The 19,477-nt window shown below is 41.4% G+C and overlaps 1 protein-coding gene across 5 annotated transcripts; it reads left to right on the forward strand.

Moving 5' to 3' along the window:
• The first annotated feature begins 3,860 nt into the window (after positions 1-3,860).
• xpot (exportin, tRNA (nuclear export receptor for tRNAs)) lies at positions 3,861-19,137 on the forward strand. Of its 5 annotated transcripts, none has more exons than XM_027004056.3 (25): positions 3,861-4,019; positions 5,103-5,259; positions 6,582-6,664; positions 7,023-7,079; positions 7,337-7,406; positions 7,574-7,792; positions 8,105-8,289; positions 11,000-11,168; positions 11,275-11,511; positions 12,698-12,736; positions 12,828-12,890; positions 13,050-13,174; positions 13,273-13,417; positions 13,527-13,646; positions 13,766-13,860; positions 14,026-14,095; positions 14,177-14,415; positions 15,222-15,507; positions 15,884-16,073; positions 16,234-16,350; positions 16,442-16,557; positions 16,650-16,697; positions 17,556-17,627; positions 17,788-17,863; positions 17,973-19,137. In XM_027004056.3, the coding sequence occupies exons 2-24, from the start codon at positions 5,170-5,172 to the stop codon at positions 17,833-17,835; spliced, it is 2,883 nt and encodes a 960-aa protein (XP_026859857.2). In that variant the 5' UTR covers positions 3,861-4,019; positions 5,103-5,169; the 3' UTR covers positions 17,836-17,863; positions 17,973-19,137. The 5 variants fall into 5 exon arrangements, with proteins under 5 accessions (XP_026859857.2, XP_026859855.2, XP_026859856.2 ...); XM_027004054.3 differs by having other exon boundaries at positions 17,807-17,863; XM_027004055.3 differs by having other exon boundaries at positions 3,873-4,037; positions 17,807-17,863.
• The last annotated feature ends 340 nt before the right edge of the window (positions 19,138-19,477 follow it).

Consider the following 19,477-nt stretch of genomic DNA (forward strand, 5'->3'; position numbering starts at 1 on the left):
CTGAATTTCTAAACTGGCAGGATGGCCTCGTGATGCTCCCCTTGGATTATAATCTGAATGAAATACATTTCCACTAGTAAAACATTATTTACACATGAGGTAAGCACACAATAGTGCTTAGAAATAAAAAAAGGCCAAGCCATTGATGCATATGGCTATTTTTGTATATTTGAAGATTGGAAATCCATTTGTCCGACTATTTCCTTAAATGGCAAGAGGTGTTCAGATCTGACCTTGTCAGCACTTTTGGAAGATGAATAAAGAATATAAGTAGCCTATTAAGTGATTACATGTGATTATGAGCGTCTATGTCTTGCATGCAATTAGGCGTTGATGTAACTGAGGCAGTAAAAGGAAAAGGAGCATGGCACCAAGACCGGAGGCTTCCGTTTGCAGTGCCAGAAACTAACCTCATCAGTCAGGGCCCTGGCATCTTGACTGCAGTGGCGTCTTAGGGAGGAAGCAGCCATGACTCTGAATGTTCTAGGGATGTCTTGTGAAGCTGTCCGAAAGAACTGGATTGGACAATTGCCTTCCCCGGCAGGGAAATCGATCGTGCTGTGAGCGTGGGAAACATCTGTGCAATTTAGATGGGCGGCTACACTACGAGCCATGAAAATTACTAGGATTATTGGCTCAGAGGACATCCTGCCAAGACAGCGAGCGTGACGAGCTGTACCTGCCTGGTTCTTTGCCCCCTGATCACTTTAACACTCTGTGAAGTGAGACACGCCTGCTCTGTGGGAAGCACGGTGGTTCGGACAAAAATGAGGTAGTGTGAGCCGATTGCTTTTCAACAAGGACTGTGATGAAAAAGTCTTCCACTTAAATAAACACTAACAAGCTTGTGCCAACAGAGGCAGAAAAAAGGTGCAAGGTCCTGGCTCTCAGGAGCGTGTTTTCAAGCCCTGCTTTAAATCTTCTACAAACAAAGAGGGTCGACTGTGTTTTTCAACTCGGTTTAACATACTCCAATCAGGCAGACACACAGCTGGTTTAGATGATTGCTCTAATTAGATTAAGAAAACACTTTGAATTAAGTGCCTTACATATATATTTTGTGAACTGCTGAAACGTACTATTGTTGTTTCAGTAATTGTGAATCATGAGATAGTGACCTTGTGATGCTTGACTTTAAGATATGTAAGAATTTTAAAGAAGTCATTGTCTTCTTTCTGAAAGTCCCAATGCTAAAGAAGACAATCTTAACCCAGCCCTTTAAGAAAAACACACAGTATCCTGCCAAACATCATCACAAAGTATACCAATTGCAAGTGCTGTAAGTGATACATGCCTCACTGTGTATTCTTTCACATTAGGACCTACAGAACTAGAAGCCATTCTCAGTGCTGCTCCAGAACAAGTTCAGGAAGACCTTTTTTCATGTTGCATGTTTTTTGTTTCTGCCCCTATGCAAAATGTTTTTTACAAGTGTTCCCAGCCATTACCCATCTTGAAATGAATCTATAAAATTTAGCATTGTGTTTTAGTGATAAAGATGATCATTTTGGATGAACATTTTCCTTGTTTAAAGACAATAAACTATTCAAAAAGTGCTCAAAAAAAATTTAGCTAAGGATCACAATAAGGAACTATGCCTTAAACACAAGCATACATACATGAACATACACATAAATCTGTGCAAACACAGTTTACATATTCCTGAAGCTTGATGTTCTGGAGCTTGTAGATTTCTGTGAACTACTGCAGGGTATTAGTGTAGAGCACTTGGAATGTGGAGCTTGGTAGTATGGCTTTGCAGTACAAAATTAGTATGGCCTACTAGCGCATCATATGCAGACTGTTTCTTGCCATACTTTCTAGTGGTACCTACTGTGGAACCTGCAGAGCTATATGGGCCTTGGTCAACTCAGGCAGGGATTTTCACTTCCATAAATGGGTGAATGAGTATATCAGGGGTGTTGTCTATACAAAGTGCTATGATATTGCAAGGATTTCTAATATCTCATCTTTTGCATTCAGAAATTATTTTAATCGATGAATCATGTTGGTATTATAGCTGCATTGGCATTTTCTTTAAATCTTTGTCTCAGTGTTGATATTAAAATGTGTTATACTGATGTACTAAGGCCATGTTTTGGATGAACAAACACATTTCTATCACATTCAGTCTTTTTTAACACTTCATTAAAGTGAAGCTCTCTATACTTAAATTGGGGGCTTTTTCTCCAAGAGACTCATTTACAACATGAGTGTAAATAAGCAAACAAGCAAGCAAACAAATAAACGCAAAGAGGGTGCACAGAGAGTTTTAGTGGTGTAATGGTGCTCTCTTTTGTCTCTAACTCTCTTTTCTATTTTCCTACACAAGCATTCCATTATACATTCATAGGATGTCATACTGCATGATAGAACAGTATTTAAGTAAGAGATCTTTTTGTCAAATATGCCACCTCTTCTTTTTATGAAACAAATATATATGACTCCTTTATAGGGCATATAGTTAGAGTTATAATAATCATTGGTCTTCCACAGCCAATTACAGATAATTGTCATATTTCCACATAGATCACAGCCATAGCTAGAATGTTCTTAGGTAAAGTGGGACAGTTCTTCCAGTTCTTGTTCAGACCATTTGTTTGTCAAGACATGCGCAATTGTGTATTTCAAATTACCAAATTTTGTTTAAAAAATGACATTTTACAAAAACCACCACCTTTAAAATTGATTAAAGTTCATAATTACAAATGTCATAGTGTAGAATGTTTGTTGCTGATATGTTTTTATTTGTTGTGTTTTGTGTTCCCTCGCATATTTTGCTACATTTATTGTGAGTTTCAAGCTCAGGGTTTCAAATGGTTTTTTGCATAATAAATTCATCATAAATTGGACTAAATATGTTTCAGCGTTAGAACATGCTAAAAAAATCCCAAGATCTATGCTTCACGAACTGGTTATTTGCCAAATACATAACTAAAAACGAGTTTTACCTATCGGCCTCTACGCCATCCAACAGAGACCCCTTCTGGTAGCAGTCTCCTACATCACTTCTAACACTACACTTGTGTATCTGAGCCAGAGCATATGGATTAATGGGGCACTGTGATTATAATTAAAGAAATTAGAATTATGTTTGAAGAATGTGTTTACTGTAAATATTATAAAGCGATTTTCATATGACACACTGAATATGAGCAGGATAAATGTTACTCGGTCTAGTGTAAGTGTAGCATTTGGAATGTCAGATCTATGTTTGCAAAAAATGTTATGTAAAGTTTCAAGTAAAGCAGACATTTGTTACATTAATTAGAAACAATTACTTCTTGGTCTGTCAGACGTGACAGGGTCTTGCATCATGTTCCTACCGCTGCTGTCTGAAAATGATGACCGTGTGTCATTCTGACTTCTTCTTAAACCATATGAGGAACTAGCTAATGTAATAGTCAGATTTTCATGTATGCACCTCAGGTTCCAGTTTTGGTGTTATCTGTGGAAATATTTTTAAAAGATTGTGTGGCACAACCACTCGATCATTGTGATCAACTCATAATATGCTATGCTACAAATATAAATAAAAAATCGTAGCTGAAGACAATACCTAAAATGACTGCGTAAAGAAACCTAATACTGAATATATAAGTGAAATCTATCCTGAAAACTGTGAAAACATGTTTTCATAACCACCACCCCCCACCCCCCACCCCCCAGTTTTTAATGGCTCTGTAGTTTCTTGTAACAAAGACAAAATGTCACTTCCCACCGAGGGTGTCAGGATTAAGTAATATTTATTTGTAGGCATAAATAAACTAAACTGATTCGATATTATCAGAATCTATGTAAGTACCACTGAAAAAAAATCCGTTATTCTGGTGGATCACATGAACGGTTGTGAACTTCTTCCTGTTGCCGTGACCCAGATGAAATGTGACTGCCAACGTTTCCGTTCAGTCGACACGCGTAGTCGTACAACTAGCCGACATTGTACTAGTTTATTTGGCAATTCTTGATTACCGGGAATTCCAGACGACAGGCAATGGAGTCCTGAAGTCAACAGTAAGGTACAGGAATTTACTGTGGTCAGTGTATATTGCTGTACTTTAATTTTAGGAGGGAAGGCCGTGGGTAACTTTGCTGCACAGCTTTTGATACAGGCGTGATGATGCGAGGAAATGTGGCCACTGCCCATGTTAGCAGACTAAGCAGCGAACATAACATGGCCAGCCGGCTAAGTTGGGTTAATTCAAGACGCCGCGGATCTGATTATTTAGAATTAACTTGTTTACGTACTGTATTGTTATGAAGACCGTACCTGCAATTTCCCCATATGTTAGCGGACATGCAGCCACAGCCATGCCACGTTATTGAAAATCAAAGCCCATGCGACGTTGCTAGTCAGTAAGCTAGACTAGCTAGGTGAGAAATCATAGCTGTCTCACTGCGGTTATCATCTAGCTAGGCTAGCTAGTTAACTAACTTCGAGGAAGCATTCCTTTGGCTTTAGTTGTTTAGCTAGACATACCAGCAATGGTATTTTAACATGGTAGTGATCACTAAAAAAAAAGATTAGTTGTCATCTTGTCGAGTTTCATTCGTCGTTTCGTGTAGCCAGTAGCTAACCGGAGAGTAACATTGCTCAGTGTGGTCAAAATATAAAATTGTTTCGTCATGCCACAAAGAAACGTGGCCAGTTTAGGCAGACAAATTATCGCAATCTCGTCCGGTGTTTTTATATGCAATTGTCACCGGGAGTGAAAGTGGGGCCACACTGTGCTGTAGTGTTTGTGCTGAGGGAGTCCGTTGCTTAGGTATTCGTGTTTCGCGCCCGCTCTTAATAAGAAAGTGTTTATTAAATATATTTCCATTTCCTATCTCAGTAGACTTGTAATTATTAAAGGGTTTCTTAGTCCTTGTTGTTTTGGTTTCATATGGGTAAGTGGGTTAATTTTAATAAGCATCTGAACATGAAAGTTTTCAGTGACGTAAGTAAAGGCATAGACTTTTTAGAAAATATGTTGATTTTCTTAAATAATTCTCCTATTCTGGCAGAAATCAGGGAAAACCTAATGTACTTAATTCATTGTTTTTCTGTATTAGCTTGTTCATTAAGGTGTGACCTCTCAATCCCTCTCTGTCTTTGGCAGATGTGTGCACCTTGTATTTGTGTAGAAGATTGGAGTGATCCTGTAGTGGAAACAAGCTAACCCACACATGGCCTGCGAGTCTGCTTTACCCGCCATCATGGACGAGCAGGCCCTCTTGGGACTGAACCCCAATGCTGATGCCTGCTACCGTCAGAGAGTAAGAAACACACACAAGCACCAAGATACCTGGGGTAACTCGTTTGACTTTCCCAACACAGAATTGTCACTGTTTTTGTAGTTTAAGCTCTACTGATCCAGGTCCATTCATTGACTGACAACAGCTTAGCCTCAACAAAATGTGAGTTCCCTGTACTTCCTTTTATGTGTAGCTCTTTTTGGACACCTTGGTATTTCTAGCATCTTGCTCTGGCTGCTGTATGCTCTATCAAAGTATCTTAATAACATCCAAATAGTTTATATCCAAATAGAAAATAGTTTACATGTAATAATTGGTAAAACAGCTTAGTAAAAGTTGAAATAGACTAAGCCACCCATTCAAATCTGCAATTAATAATCATGGAATGGGGCGTTTGCAATGCTAGTGTGTGATCAAATGAAAATGTTTATCAGTAACAGGTTCCATTTAGAGTAGTAGCTTATCACACTGGGCTTTGGTGCAAGCGTTATATTAGCTAAAGGTAGTTGAAATCTAAAATTGAATTTATAAACAAACATAAAAATGTGGTACAATGTGAATAGTACCTTTTGAAGTAACAGCAATGATTTGTATAGTTTGAAAGAAAGACGGCAGCACCTGGTGTGTTAAAATGCAGTAACTGGTATTCATGCCCTAATTAAAAGGGAACTGTTCAGATTATTGGTCCGGATTCCAATTGATAAGAATTGGGTTGATGCCTCCACACCAACCCCTTATGGTATGTGGATTTAATATGCCTGTAAATATGAAGCAGTGTTCTCAAATCGTCCTGTTCCCTTCTGTTCACTGTAGTCCTGTCAGCTGAGCCACTTTTAAAACACAAAATGCAGCAGCACAATACCATGTCTTTAACTGTGTTTAGTGTTCAGAATGTCTGCATTTTATTGTCAGTAGAGTAGGACTAATAGGATCAAAGATAACTGTGGGCTGGAATCAGAAATGCACACTTTCCCATTTTTGCTGTTCCAGCGCCATCTTTGTTTAGTTTTCAGATCAGTAATGGCCCCCTTCTAAAAGCCCAATTAATTCCTGTATAATGAATGTGAAAGATGTCCTACCTACTTACAATGTGTATTGACATGCTTCCTGCCAAATTACGTGTAGTGCTAAGTGTTAAAAACATGGGGAACCTTCGCTGTGCTGTGACTCTTTTTGGGCTCCACACCTGATATGCTTTACCCTTTGGTCACCATTACTGCACCATGACAACTAGTTTGGCTTTGTTACTTGCGGAATTAATACTATTTGTTAATAAATGCCATATCTGTCTGGCATTTATCTCTGCATCTCTCTCTCTCTCTCTCTCTCTCTCTCTGTTTCAGGCTTTGGCATATTTTGAGCAGCTGAAGGAATCTCGGGACGGCTGGGAGGTGTGTGCTCAGGCCTTGGCTAAAGGGATTTATGGGTGAGTCCTTCAGTTGATAGCTGTTTAATGTTTATTATGCAACATTTTTGAGTTTTGTGTTGCAAAGAGGGTATAGTCAAAAAATTGGTACCAAATTCTTGGTAAGTTTTTGGTGCTTTGTAATACTGCAATTATTTGGTATTCAGAAAATCAGAGGTTCAAAGCACCGCACTAGTCAGGATGTGGTTGGACAAGCATTGATGTCTCATTTGAATATAAGTACAAAGTTTGGCATTTCACAAATGCTTTTTCAAAATGTCTGCTTATTGGGCCTCTGGTGTTCTGCACTTGTAATGATTTTCTATTGTGATTTTTAAAAAATGTTGTTGCTTTCTCCCCCCCCCCCCCCCCGCATCAGTGATGACCATGTCAAGTTCTTCTGCTTTCAAGTGCTAGAGCATCAGATCAAGTTCAGGTAAGTCGTAAAGGAGACGCTCTCCTCTATTACTGTTTGTGTTTAAGGTGCCATTACTTTGTTAACTGTAATTTGTTGATGGGGATCTAAAGCTAGGTGAGTTATCGGTTCTATTTTTACCCAAAACGGGTTGGGATGGAGTCTGTTAGACTCCTGTTTACAGTTAATGTAGTTAGCAAGTCATCTCAGTGTGTGTGTGTGGGTGTGTATGGGTATGCGTGCGTGTTGGTGGGGGGTGTGCACTGTGTATCTCACAGGCATGGGAGCCTCACTGGGGCCCAACAGCAGCTAATTCGAGAGACCCTAATGAAATGGCTTCAGTTGCAGGTGAGTTTCTTTCTTTCTTTCTTTCTTTCTCTCTCTCTCTCTCTCTCTCTCTCCTCCAACTCTACACCCATCAACTCTCACCTCCATCTCACTGGTGTGCGGGAATGTTTTTAGAGCAGAAGCATTTGCCGTGGGCGAGTTATCTGACTTGTTGTGTTTGTGTGTAGCTGATGGGTGGGCAGCCCGAGAAGCCTTTCATCAAGAACAAGGCAGCCCAGGTGCTTGCCCTCACCTTTGTCAGGGAGTACCTCACAATCTGGCCTAAGTTCTTCTTTGACCTCCTCTCACTGGTGGGCCTGAATCCACATGGCCTGGACATCTACTTGCGTACACTCATGGCCGTCGATGCCGAGGTGGTGGACAGGGACATTCTGCATTCTCCGGAGGTATAGTGGAGCCCCGCTGCTCCTCTCTATGAACAGTTTTTAAAGAAATGTTCTTCACCTAGCTGCTATCTTTGGCTATAACCAGGCACATTCTTTTATCGCAGAGATAAAATTAGCTGGCATCTTGCACTAATGTAATTTAGGTAGATAGGATGAAATGAGACTTATTGCTGTAGCTCCATTATCAAAAACAAATTTAGTTGATTAGAGACCCTCAGATGGTCATTTTTTAATCCTTACCCCCACATCACAAACACTGATGTCACCCACCATGGTTTTCACTGATTTATTTGGTGCTCCTCCATCACCCAGGAGACCCGCAGGAACACCCTGATTAAAGACCACATGCGGGAGAGCTGCATCCCAGCTCTGGTAGAGTCCTGGTACCAGATCCTCCAGACCTACCAGCGCAGCCACAGCGAGCTCACCTGCCAGTGCCTGGAGGTGGTTGGAGCCTATGTCTCCTGGATTGACCTCAACCTCATCGCCAACGACAGGTCAGGATGTGGGGGTGGAGTGGGGTTTAATGCAGAGGCACTGGGGCAGAAGCCTGAAGGGCTGCTTTATCAGAGGGGCTTTTTCCAAATCTTGTTCCGTTTCACCCAGTTTAGTTCCCTGGACAAGGAATTCATCCATTACCCTCTACAGAACAATGTCAATTGCAGAGTTTTAACCTGAAAGCAGTCCTTTTTCCTTTCATTTTAGTTGGGATTATACATTTAAATGCCTAAAAGGATTCAGTCTGAAGGGTATTGTTTCAGAGGTTCTGAAGTAACCACTTGGTACATCTGAGAGCTGAACCACATTTAAAACATATTTTGATAAATTGCTGTTGTTTTGAAGAGAAAGTACAACAAAGGATCATTAGAAGTTTTGCTATCATTAACCTGTGATCCTGTTGTGTTAGTTGTCATTTGGTCATTTCACATCTCAATGAATTATTCCAAGAAATGTTTTTGCCATGTTGCTCTTTTTTGGTCTCACGTAGTATGTGGCCAAGAGAACACACTGTTATGGATTTGGTCATCTCAAATAGTGTCAATATGTCTGATACTGTTAAGGATCTAACTTTATCAGTTAGGTGGGTCTCATTAGAACTCTTGACCAGATGCATTTGTTCTAAGAAGAGGTACAAAAATGTCAGCTCAACTACACTTCTCATGAGCAAAACTTGCACTTCACCATACAACTCAAACTGTTATAGATGTTTTATAGTGTTATTATAGATTATACGTTTTTATAGATGGGATTGCACCAGCTACAATTGTCATGCTTTGATCATGGAGAAATGCTACTGCAGTTCAAATTCAAAGGAGAGAATATAGGAAGGCGGAATTTTTAATGAATTTGCATCCTTTTTTAAGCACTGAAATTCAGTGTCTGACAGGCCAATAAGTCCATGCCCTCAGTCACCACAAAGATATCAATATTAATATTGAAATTGTGACACAGTGAGTTGCCTCAAATCATCCATATGCAGTCTTGACAGTTTACCAACCATCTTTTTTCACTCAGTGTCAGTATACATACTTCAGATAATAAGTATCTCGTTCATTTTGGATATTGTAACACATTAAAAACTCCACTTGTGAAAAATAGAAAAATCTGGAAGCAACTCTGAGTGATTACAGATCCATTGAAAATATTTTTTTAATTGGAAAGTTTGTTGAGAAAATCAGCCTCAAGCAACTTGCTGATTTTGTCCTTAAAAAGCTGTCAAGACAAATTTTAGTCACGATTTCAGCCTGCTCATACAGAGACTATTCTAGTTAAAGTAATAAATGACATTTGTTTAAATACACTGGGAAAATAAGTCACACTACTGTGCAATCTTAGTGCTGCCTTTGATACCATTGACCATATAGATAGACTTGTGCAGTGGATGCGACTCTAAGGAATGGTCCTAAAATGGTTCAGTTCATACCTGCAAAGCAGAAATTCTTGAAGAAATAGCAAATAATGTTTCTGAAAAAGTGCCACAGGTGTCTGTGTCCCACAGGGTTTGATTCTTGGGCTGCTTATTTTTAATTTATACATTATTCCTCTTGGCCAAATCATACAAAACTTTGGGCTGTTTTCTACCGCTTTGCAGATGACACTCTGATTTACTTGGCCCTCTCCCCAAACGACTGAATCCCTCAACTCACATTGCCAGTGCCTTGAGCACATCACTAACTGGATGGGCCAAAATGTTTAGCAGTTGATAAAACAGATATTATTTAATTTGGGAACAGCAATGGAGAGACTAACTGCGTATCTGGTCTTGAGAGCCCTAGCCTGTGACCTTGGTGTACTAATGGACTCTGATCTGTTTTAGCAGTCGTTTCAACGCAGTTGATAAATCAGCATTTTATAATATTAAGAACATCAACAAAATTAGACTAAACCAGACCTAGAGGGGCTTGATTATTGATTGTTGATTACTGTAATTGTCTCCCAACACGACTCCCAAAAAAAGACAAGCGGCTTCAATTGATTGAAAATGCAGCTCCCAGGAGCAAAAGGGAACACATCACTCCCAATCTTAAATCTGTACGCTAGCTACCAGTGTGTGGTGGAATTGGCTTTAATGTACTATTACTGGTCTATAAATTGCTCAGTGGTATAGGACCAGCATATTTATCTGATGTTCTGCATCAGTCTAAGCCAAGGGGAAAGTTGGTTATTTATAAAGCACTTTGAATGACCAGAATTTATAAAATGTGCTATATAAAAAAAAAAATACCTGCCTTTCCTTACCCTGCCTTTTTAGTGGACAAGTATGTAATGGGGAAGGCAACATGATCTGCTAATGGGATTTAAAAAAAAAAGCACAGAATGCAAGTCATGCTATTCTTGGAAAAAGAGGTATTCTAGAACTTGGTCTGGTATTTTGTGTTACAACAGATGATGTTTGCATTACAGATGAAACAGCTGGCAGCACATGTACTTCTCCGTCAATGACTAACTTTGGGGATAAAAGAATGATTGGCTAAATAATACCTCTTAAAACAAGCCTTCATTAGTTAATTGGGCTTCATTTATTGGATGAAATAAATGCAATAGGGAAATAGTTTGCAGTTTACTCTATCCAAATGACAGTGTACAATTTCTAGAACTTTTTTTTTTACTTGACCAGTGATGAAGTCATGGTTAGTCATGGACACCTTTACTATGTGATGTTTGCTCAGTTTGGAAATTGACAGTGTGTGTGATGTTTGTATGCAGGTTTGTCAATCTGCTGTTGAGTCATATGTCGGTGGAGGAGCTAAGAGAAGAGGCCTGTGACTGTCTGTTTGAGATCATAAATAAGGGCATGGACCCAGTGGACAAAACCAAACTGGTGGAGTCTCTCTCTCAAGTTCTGCAGTCAGCCGGGTTCTTTAATGTTGAGCAGGTGGGCACTGTCTTCCCTGCAAGCACATACCTACACCATGATTATGTATCTATAATATCTGTCTCTGAAAAGTGTGTGTGTGTGTGTGTGTGTGTTTGTGTTTCAGGAGGAGGATGTGGACTTCTTGGCAAAGTTCTCACGTCTTGTGAATGGGATGGGCCAGGCTCTTGTGCTAAGCTGGACTAAACTGACTAAGTCAGGAGATGTGAAGGTTGCCACAGAAACACTTCAAGCACTGGAGGCCAAGGTGCCCCTGTTGCTGCAGCTGCTCGTCCACGAGGATGACGACATTTCAGCCAACATTGTGGGCTTCTGTTATGACTACCTACATGTCCTCAAACAGGTAGGTGCGCACGCACACACACACACGCACACGCACAGTGCACTCCTGTTATGACTACCTACGTGTCCTCAAACAGGTACGTACGCACGCACACACACACGTGCACATGCACAGTGCACTCCTGTTATGACTACCTACGTGTCCTCAAACAGGTACGTACGCACGCACGCACACACACACGCACACACACACGTGCACACGCACAGTGCACTCCTGTTATGACTACCTACGTGTCCTCAAACAGGCGCACACACACGTGCGTGCTATCTTTATATATATATATATATATATATATATATATATATAAAAATATAAATATTAGTGGGCTTTCGTTACAACTATCTACATGTTCTCAAGAAGATACACACACACACACACACACACACACACACACACACACACACAACGTGTCAGTCTTCTGTTATGACATGCCACACATCTCTACTCACATACTCTGGGCTCAGACAGCCAGAGGGCTCACTACCTGTATGCATAGGCAGGGTGGAGTTGTTGGTGTGGTTCGAATGCTCAACAGTGTGGGATTTACAAAACTCACATGCAGTGTAGTCAGTACTATTGTTTTGCACAGCAGCTGGGCTACAGTGATGTTTGTAAAAGGTCAAAGCCCCAGACTTCAAAGGAACATGTCTTAGTTTTTTTTATTTGGCTAACAGTTGCCATGGAGAGGAACAGGTTTTTACCAATCAGGATGCATTTTTTTTCCATTTCTGCTCTAAAGCTACAGTCAGTTACCTGCACAAGTGATGGAAGTTTGGTTACATAAAAAACTCCACAATGTCTTCTGTTCAGTTCTGACATAGAAGTCAAAAGCAATGGAACTGCCGTAAATGGATGTTATGACCCTATGCCTATTAATGTTTTTTAAGATGTGGTAAGATTGGTTAATGATCATGCCTTAAATAATGACAAATTCTGAATTCTATAACTTCTTCTGGAAGTGTCTACTACTGTATTGCTCTCAGTTTTTGTTGTTGTTTAGGGTTTTTACAGTCTTTTTTACAGTTAATAGCAGGGGGTTTTTTGGTTTGTTTTGTTTTTGGTTTTTTTTACAGTTACTATTTCATTTTGGTTTTCCACGCCCAACTCATTTACATAGGACAAAACCTTTACAGACACTTTCAAACATACAAATATTAAAGCATGTGTGTATGTGTTTAATCCACAGCTCCCTCTGCTCACTGATCAGCAGAAGAATAATGCTGAGGTATGACATTCTCTCCCTCCCTCCCCCCTGCGCCAAGCACAACTTAACTCCACGTTCCTCTTGTTCATCTGCTCTGTTTGCGTTTCGACAGGCCATCATGCTGGCTGTTATGAAAAAGCTGACATATGATGATGAATACAACTTTGAAAATGAGGTAATCCTCAATGTCATGGACAAGTTTAAGTTGAAAACACAATATCATGAAGATTTATAATCAGTCCTGATTTTACTTTTTATTACCTTGCATTCTCTCGTGCTTTCTCTTGCTCTCTTTCTGCTGCTCTCGCTGTCTCTCTCTGTCGCTGTCTCTCAGGGTGAGGATGAGGCCATGTTTGTGGAGTACAGAAAGCAGTTGAAGATGTTGCTGGATCGCCTGGCTCAGGTGTCCCCAGAGTTGGTGCTGGAGTCGGTGCGCAGAGTGTTCACCAGCACCATGCAGTAAGGCCCGGACACACACACACGGACACACACGGGAGTGTGAACACACTGCAGAATCTGAACCGTGGGTGTATTGTGCTGTGGATGTGTGTGTGTAGGGGCTGGCAAACAGCACGGTTCATGGAGGTGGAAGTGGCCATCAGGTTGTTCTATATGCTGGGGGAGGCCCTGCCTGCATCACATGGTGCTCACTTCACAGGCGACGGCAGCAAAGCCAGTGCACTCCAGGACATGATGAGGACGGTAGGGGCACCCACTATGAGCTGCCGCAGCTGCAGAGACACAGCGCAGTTGCTGCGTAGAGACAAAACATTTTAAAACTGTGCGTATTTGCGTGTGTGTGTGTTTGTAGCTTATATCCAGTGGGGTAAGCGAGTACCGGCACACCTCAGTCACGTTGGAATTCTTTGAGACTGTCGTCCGCTATGACAAGTTTTTCATAGTGGAGCCGCAGCACATTCCGAGCATCCTGGTGAGTGTTTAGCACCAGGGGCCTGTGTAATGCATGCCAACATTGCACATGGACATTCCACAAAAAAGTGTTTTCAGGCACCACCAAAAAAAGTTTGATTTTGGATTGTGTGCGCTCAGATGGCATTTCTGGACCATCGCGGTCTGAGACACAGCAGTCCGAAAGTGCGAAGCAGAGTGGCTTACCTTTTCTCCAGGTTCATCAAAACGCTACAGTGAGTCAGTCTACCACACCCACAAACACTCACACACAGAGACAGATGTGGTGTTGATGTCGGTGTTGGTAGTCTTAGTGAAACTGGCATGTGTAAGAGCTGTATTTGAATTTAAAATCTGCTGTTTTGTTTTAGTTCTGATGTCCCTTTTCACTTTTTAAATAGTAAACACATGAATTCGTATATTGAAGACATCCTAAGCCGAATACAGGACTTGCTGGAACTGGCTCCACCTGTAAGAGAGAGACACACCCACCACACACCACACACCACACACCTCAACCTCACCCTCTAACGCTCGACTTGCCCCTTCCAGGAGAATGGCTTCCAGGCTCTGCTCAGCAGTGATGACCAGCTGTTCATGTTCGAGACAGCCGGCGTGCTCATTGTGAATGGCGAGAGTCCTGCAGACAGGAAGCAGGCACTCATGCGCAGCTTGCTCACACCTCTCCTGGAGGCCTTTCGCCTGCTACTCAACAAGCTGACACAAGAGGGCGATGAGGACAGGCAGACGGCCCTTGCCGACTGCCTCAGTCATGCCGTGGGCTTCGCCAGGTATGTGTAGGGTAATGAGGAGAAAAGAGAGATGATGAGAATGCTGCTTCTGTCCACAACAGGAATAATTATGCATATGTCAGAATAATCTGAGTCATTATATGTCCATTATGTAGATATATTTAGAAAGTGGTGAAGACAAATCCAGCTCTTAAATGAGACACAGCAGTGTAAATAACAGGACTGGGACTATTTGTTGCTTGGACTGTTATTGGATTTAAACTGACAGTGACTTGAGGATTAAAGGGCTTGATATCATCTTTCTTGAGTATTTATATTGGCTGAAATTTCAGCAGACCATAAATATTTGGATTAATCGTGACCATTTTCAACTCCTGATTTAAAATCCAGGAATTCAGAGTCCAGATTCAAAACTCTAGTAACCTTTTGCTAGCTTTGTTGTAGATGTGTAATTGCCAGGCTGAATTTCTCTGTTTAAACACTATTCCAAAACTCATCTAGCTTGGACTCCTATCACACCAGTGTCCTCAGGGGAACCTCCCAGCACCTCGCTTCTCTGAAATACTACCGCCTGTATGATTTATGAAATAAAAAAATGCTTTAACTCGTGCATGTTTGGCCAAAAAAATCAAATTGATTTTGATCAAATTGGGCCCCTGAGCAAGGCCCTTAACCCTCAATTGCTTACGTTTGTACTCAGTCATTAATTGTAAGTCGCTTTGGATAAAGGTGACATATAAATGCCAGACATGAAATGAAATGGAATGCAATGCCAAAACAAAAACAGCCAATGACCAGTCACTTACTCTCACTAAGAGTTACATTGTGTTCATGTCTCTCCCCAGCCGCACCAGTAAGGCGTTCAGTAACAAGCAGACGGTGAAGCTGTGTGGCTGCTCCGAGGTCTACCTGGACTGCCTGCAGACTTTCCTGCCCGCGCTGAGTTGCCCTGTACAGCGGGGGGCACTGCGCAGTGCCGTGCGCTCCTTCCTCCACCGCATGATCATCTGCCTGGAGGAGGAGGTGCTGCCCTTCATCCCGGCCGCGTCCGAGCACATGCTGAAGGACTGTGAGCCCAAAGACCTACAGGAGTTCATCCCTCTCATCAGCCAGATTACGGCCAAGTTTAAGGTGGCTTTCATTGACGGGAGGGTTTTGGGGAAAGAAGTTACATAGAAGTAAATATTGCTGGGTGTTTTTTTGTTTTTGTTTTTGTTTTTTTTTTGGGTTTTACTTTTTTTTTAATGTACACTGAGTATATTACTGAATGTGTTTGACAGTATGTTTTCAATTATAAGTATGTCCTGGGGTGGGGGGGTGGAGTGTCAGGGCAGGGCGACATGGTCAAGTTAACGGCCACAATGGCAGCATCAGGCAAACGGGGACCTTAGACTCTGGTAGGTGTAGGTTTAGGTGCGAAGCCCAGCACCCGAGCCCCGCGCTGCCTACTGGATCAGCTGTCGTCTGCTGACACCTCTCGTCATGTATCTGCACATCTGTCCCACAGAGCCAGGTATCTCCATTCCTGCAGCAGATCTTCATGCCACTGGTACTTGCCATCTTTGAGGTGCTGTCCCAGCCAGCGGAGGACAATGACCAGACGGCTGCCCTCGAGAAGCAGATGCTGAGGAGAAGCTACTTCAGCTTCATCCAGACCATCGCCAGCAGTGGCATGAACGAGGTCATGGCCAACCAGGGTAAGGCCCTCAGCCACCCAACCCCCAACATGTACTGTAGGCCCTGCCTGAAAAGGCTTCCAGTTTTTCTGAAGTTGAATCATGTCTTTTGTCTTCTCTTTTGCTGTCTTTTTTTTTTTTTTTGCTTTTGGGGTTGGGCAACGGTCTCTTTGGTTATCAGGTGCTGAAAATATTGAACGTGTGCTGTTCACCATCATCCAGGGAGCAGTGGACTTCCCTGACCCTATTGCCCAGAAGACCTGTTTCATCATCTTGTCAAGACTAGTGGAGCTCTGGGGTATGGGAGGGTGTTAAAGCTTTAAAAGATCATAACCCTGTCAACCTGGTGTGTTACCGGTGACTTTACCCTCTCTCATTTATTCACTCAGGGGGTAAAGATGGTTTGGTTGGATTTCCAGACTTCATCTACAAACACATCGTCCCAGCATGTTTCCTGGCTCCTCTCAAAACGACCTTTGACCTCTCAGATGCTCAGACTGTCCTGGTGAGTCCCTTAACCTCTCATAAAATCGGATGAGGCTTGAATGTAGAAAAGCAGTCGGTGTGTAATCTATATCACAAACTCTTGATTTATAGGCCTTGTCCGAGTGTACGCTGACCCTGAAAATGATTCATCTCCGGAGGGTGAGTAATGGGCCTATTGGACTTTACCTTTCACCTCAAAAGCACAGTAAGGCCAGTAATGTTTGGTTCTCCATTTAAAAAAGTGCCATATGGTTGGCCGTCATTAGACACAGAAGCCTTTTCGCCATTTACCTTTCCTCAGTTTTAAAAACATTATATATTGCTGTTTCACTGTGAAAGTGTTGTACCTGTAGGTGTGTACATGGGCAGTGGTAGCTCAGGTACTTGTATTCAGAAGGTTGCCGGTTCAAGTCCCACCACTACCTAGTTGACACTGTTGGGGCCATGAGCGAGACCCTTAACACCCAATTGCTCAAATTGTACTTAGTCACAACAGTAAGTCGCTTTGGAGAAAAGCATCAGTTAAATGCCGTAAATGTACTTTAATCAAATATCCTATTCAGCATTGAACTAGAGTGTATTCACAGTGTGTTGTAAAATGTATTCCAATTTTAATGCCACATTTCCAAGCGGGTATCCGCAAACTTGGACAAGAAATTCACGGCTGTAAAATTGAACTCCCATCAGTTAGCATCTTGGTACATCCTTGGACTAACGTATGAAAAAGGGTCTTCACAAAATGCAGTACATGTAATGTCATGGTCATGAAAAATATCAATGAAAACACAGTGCACTGGTACCATCCCAAATGCAGTGAACAGGGGCTTTTTGGTTGTTGGTGTGTTTACACTGATAGATTAGGCTGGTCAGCCTCAGGCTCTCATTTTTCGAGGGGCATTTGCAGAAATGGTATGGTTTTTAGTAATTTCCATTGTGTATGGCTGGGGGGGTGTGAGTGAGATACCAACACCTTCCAAGCCTAAGCTATTACTTAAAAGTTTTTGTGTGTATTCCCAGGGGCTGGAGTTTATTCAGTTCCTTCAACAGGAGTACCTGCCTTCTCTGCATGTGTCACCTGAGATCACACAGGTAGCTCATCAAAGCTGTTTACAACCCCAAAATTCCTTCTCCTTTTTTATTTCTGTGTTACTAGAGATGCTAATAAAAGGAAGCTGTTTATGGTTTATTTAACACACTATCTTTAGATGCAATCATGGCCTTTCTGGTTTTACCTGCACTCTGGTCTCAGGTCTATCTGTTCTCTTCAGGAACTCTGTCAAGTGCTTCAACAGCCTGACACCAAGGTTGTTAAAAACTACATGAAGGTATTTCAGACCAATAAAACATTGTTGAATCTTCACACTCATTACATTTTTTTGTTGTTGTTGTTCCCATTGCTAATTGTGTCTCGGTTTGCTTGTCTCTGTCTTTCAGGCATTCTTTCAACAAGCTAAACTGTAATAACTGGAAGGACTCTGGCTGATGGGGACAGCAGACAGTGTCACCTACAGGATAAAGACAGAGCATAGCTTAGAAGCTGCTTTTTGCACTTAGAGAGAAGCTTAACCATCCCCATCCCCAAGGGGTCTATGGGAAATGGTGCTGAAACAGGACTCCCATGAGGATGAGCTATCAGTCAGCAGTGACCTCAGCCTTCCAGTGACCTAGGCCCAATCAGAGTTGTGCTCTCCATGTGGGTTTGACCTCCTGCTTTGGGGAACAACATTCATCATTGGCCAATTTGACAAGGTGGAAAGCTCATGGTCAGCAGTGGTAGAAGCTTCAATTGGAGAGAAATTTCTTTCCTAAGTTACCCGTACCTACCTAAACGAGGAGGGAAAAGTTTGGCGCTTAAAAATATGAAATGATCTGAGTAATATTTTGTATTTTTTGACAGTGCTTTTTCAGTTTAGTAATCCATAGGGATTGTTTGGTTTTTTTTTAATATGTAGAGCATTTAAAAATGTGATTTTTGTTTGAACTGTGGAAACAAGGTTTCTCTAATGCATTGGAACTAAAGAAGGGCTGGTTTAAGAATTTTATTTAATGATGGGGATTTTTTTTGTCATGGGATGGAAGCATTTTTATTTTGAAGTGATGTAGGAGGGATATGAAAGTGTTTTTGATCCTGACCACCTGGGTCTAAACTTTTTCTCCCATGAAGTTATGTGACCAGGACCTACTTCCCTTTCTGATTTGTAAAATAAACCTTTGTTCATGGTATGTTAAATGAGGTGTAACCCATTGTTCTGTGCAGTACCTCATCACCATGTCTTAAAGTTAGTCATCTTTCCTTAACCATGAAACACTAAACCAATAGCTGACCTTACAGCCAGGGTAATATCATGTGATATTTCCATATAATTCAGTTAATTTTAAAGTCCTCATTCCTATGAGCTGTGCCATCATCACTGCCAGGCTGAGATTTCATCTGGCGTCCACATGGCCAGGTTGTTCTGTGTGCTGGCCCAGCTGTTGGAGCTGTGTGCTGTTTCAGCATTTGCCACAAAGGCAGTTTAGTGTTTTAGAGGAATAGTTTGAAAGTTTGACTATTTCCCCCTTCTGCAAAGTTAATAAACAAACTTTGTTTTTGAATTCATATTTGGTTTATGTATCTTATTTTGCATGATGCACAGTGCAATATGTCCAGTGGTCCAAAAGGATTTAGTGAAGCAATGCTCTTCAGATAATACTGGCATTAGTTGTCCTGTGTTTAAAAAAAAAAAATAATAATAATAATAATAATTCCTGTACTCAATTGGAAAATACTGAGCACAACTTAGTTTTGCAGCATGCTAATTAAGGACTATTGGGGTTAAGTCAAAAGATCTCTGCTCCATTCAGTCTTTGTTATCCAGTCAATTCATGTATTCAGGGAATAAATACAAATTGGGTCTTGGGCCCAGAAGTGTGGAACAAGCTTTCTTCAATGAAAGCCA

The sequence above is a fragment of the Electrophorus electricus genome, chromosome 4 (genome assembly GCF_041902795.1).
Source record: "Electrophorus electricus isolate QZ-2024a chromosome 4, ASM4190279v1, whole genome shotgun sequence".
Lineage (NCBI taxonomy): Eukaryota > Metazoa > Chordata > Actinopteri > Gymnotiformes > Gymnotidae > Electrophorus > Electrophorus electricus.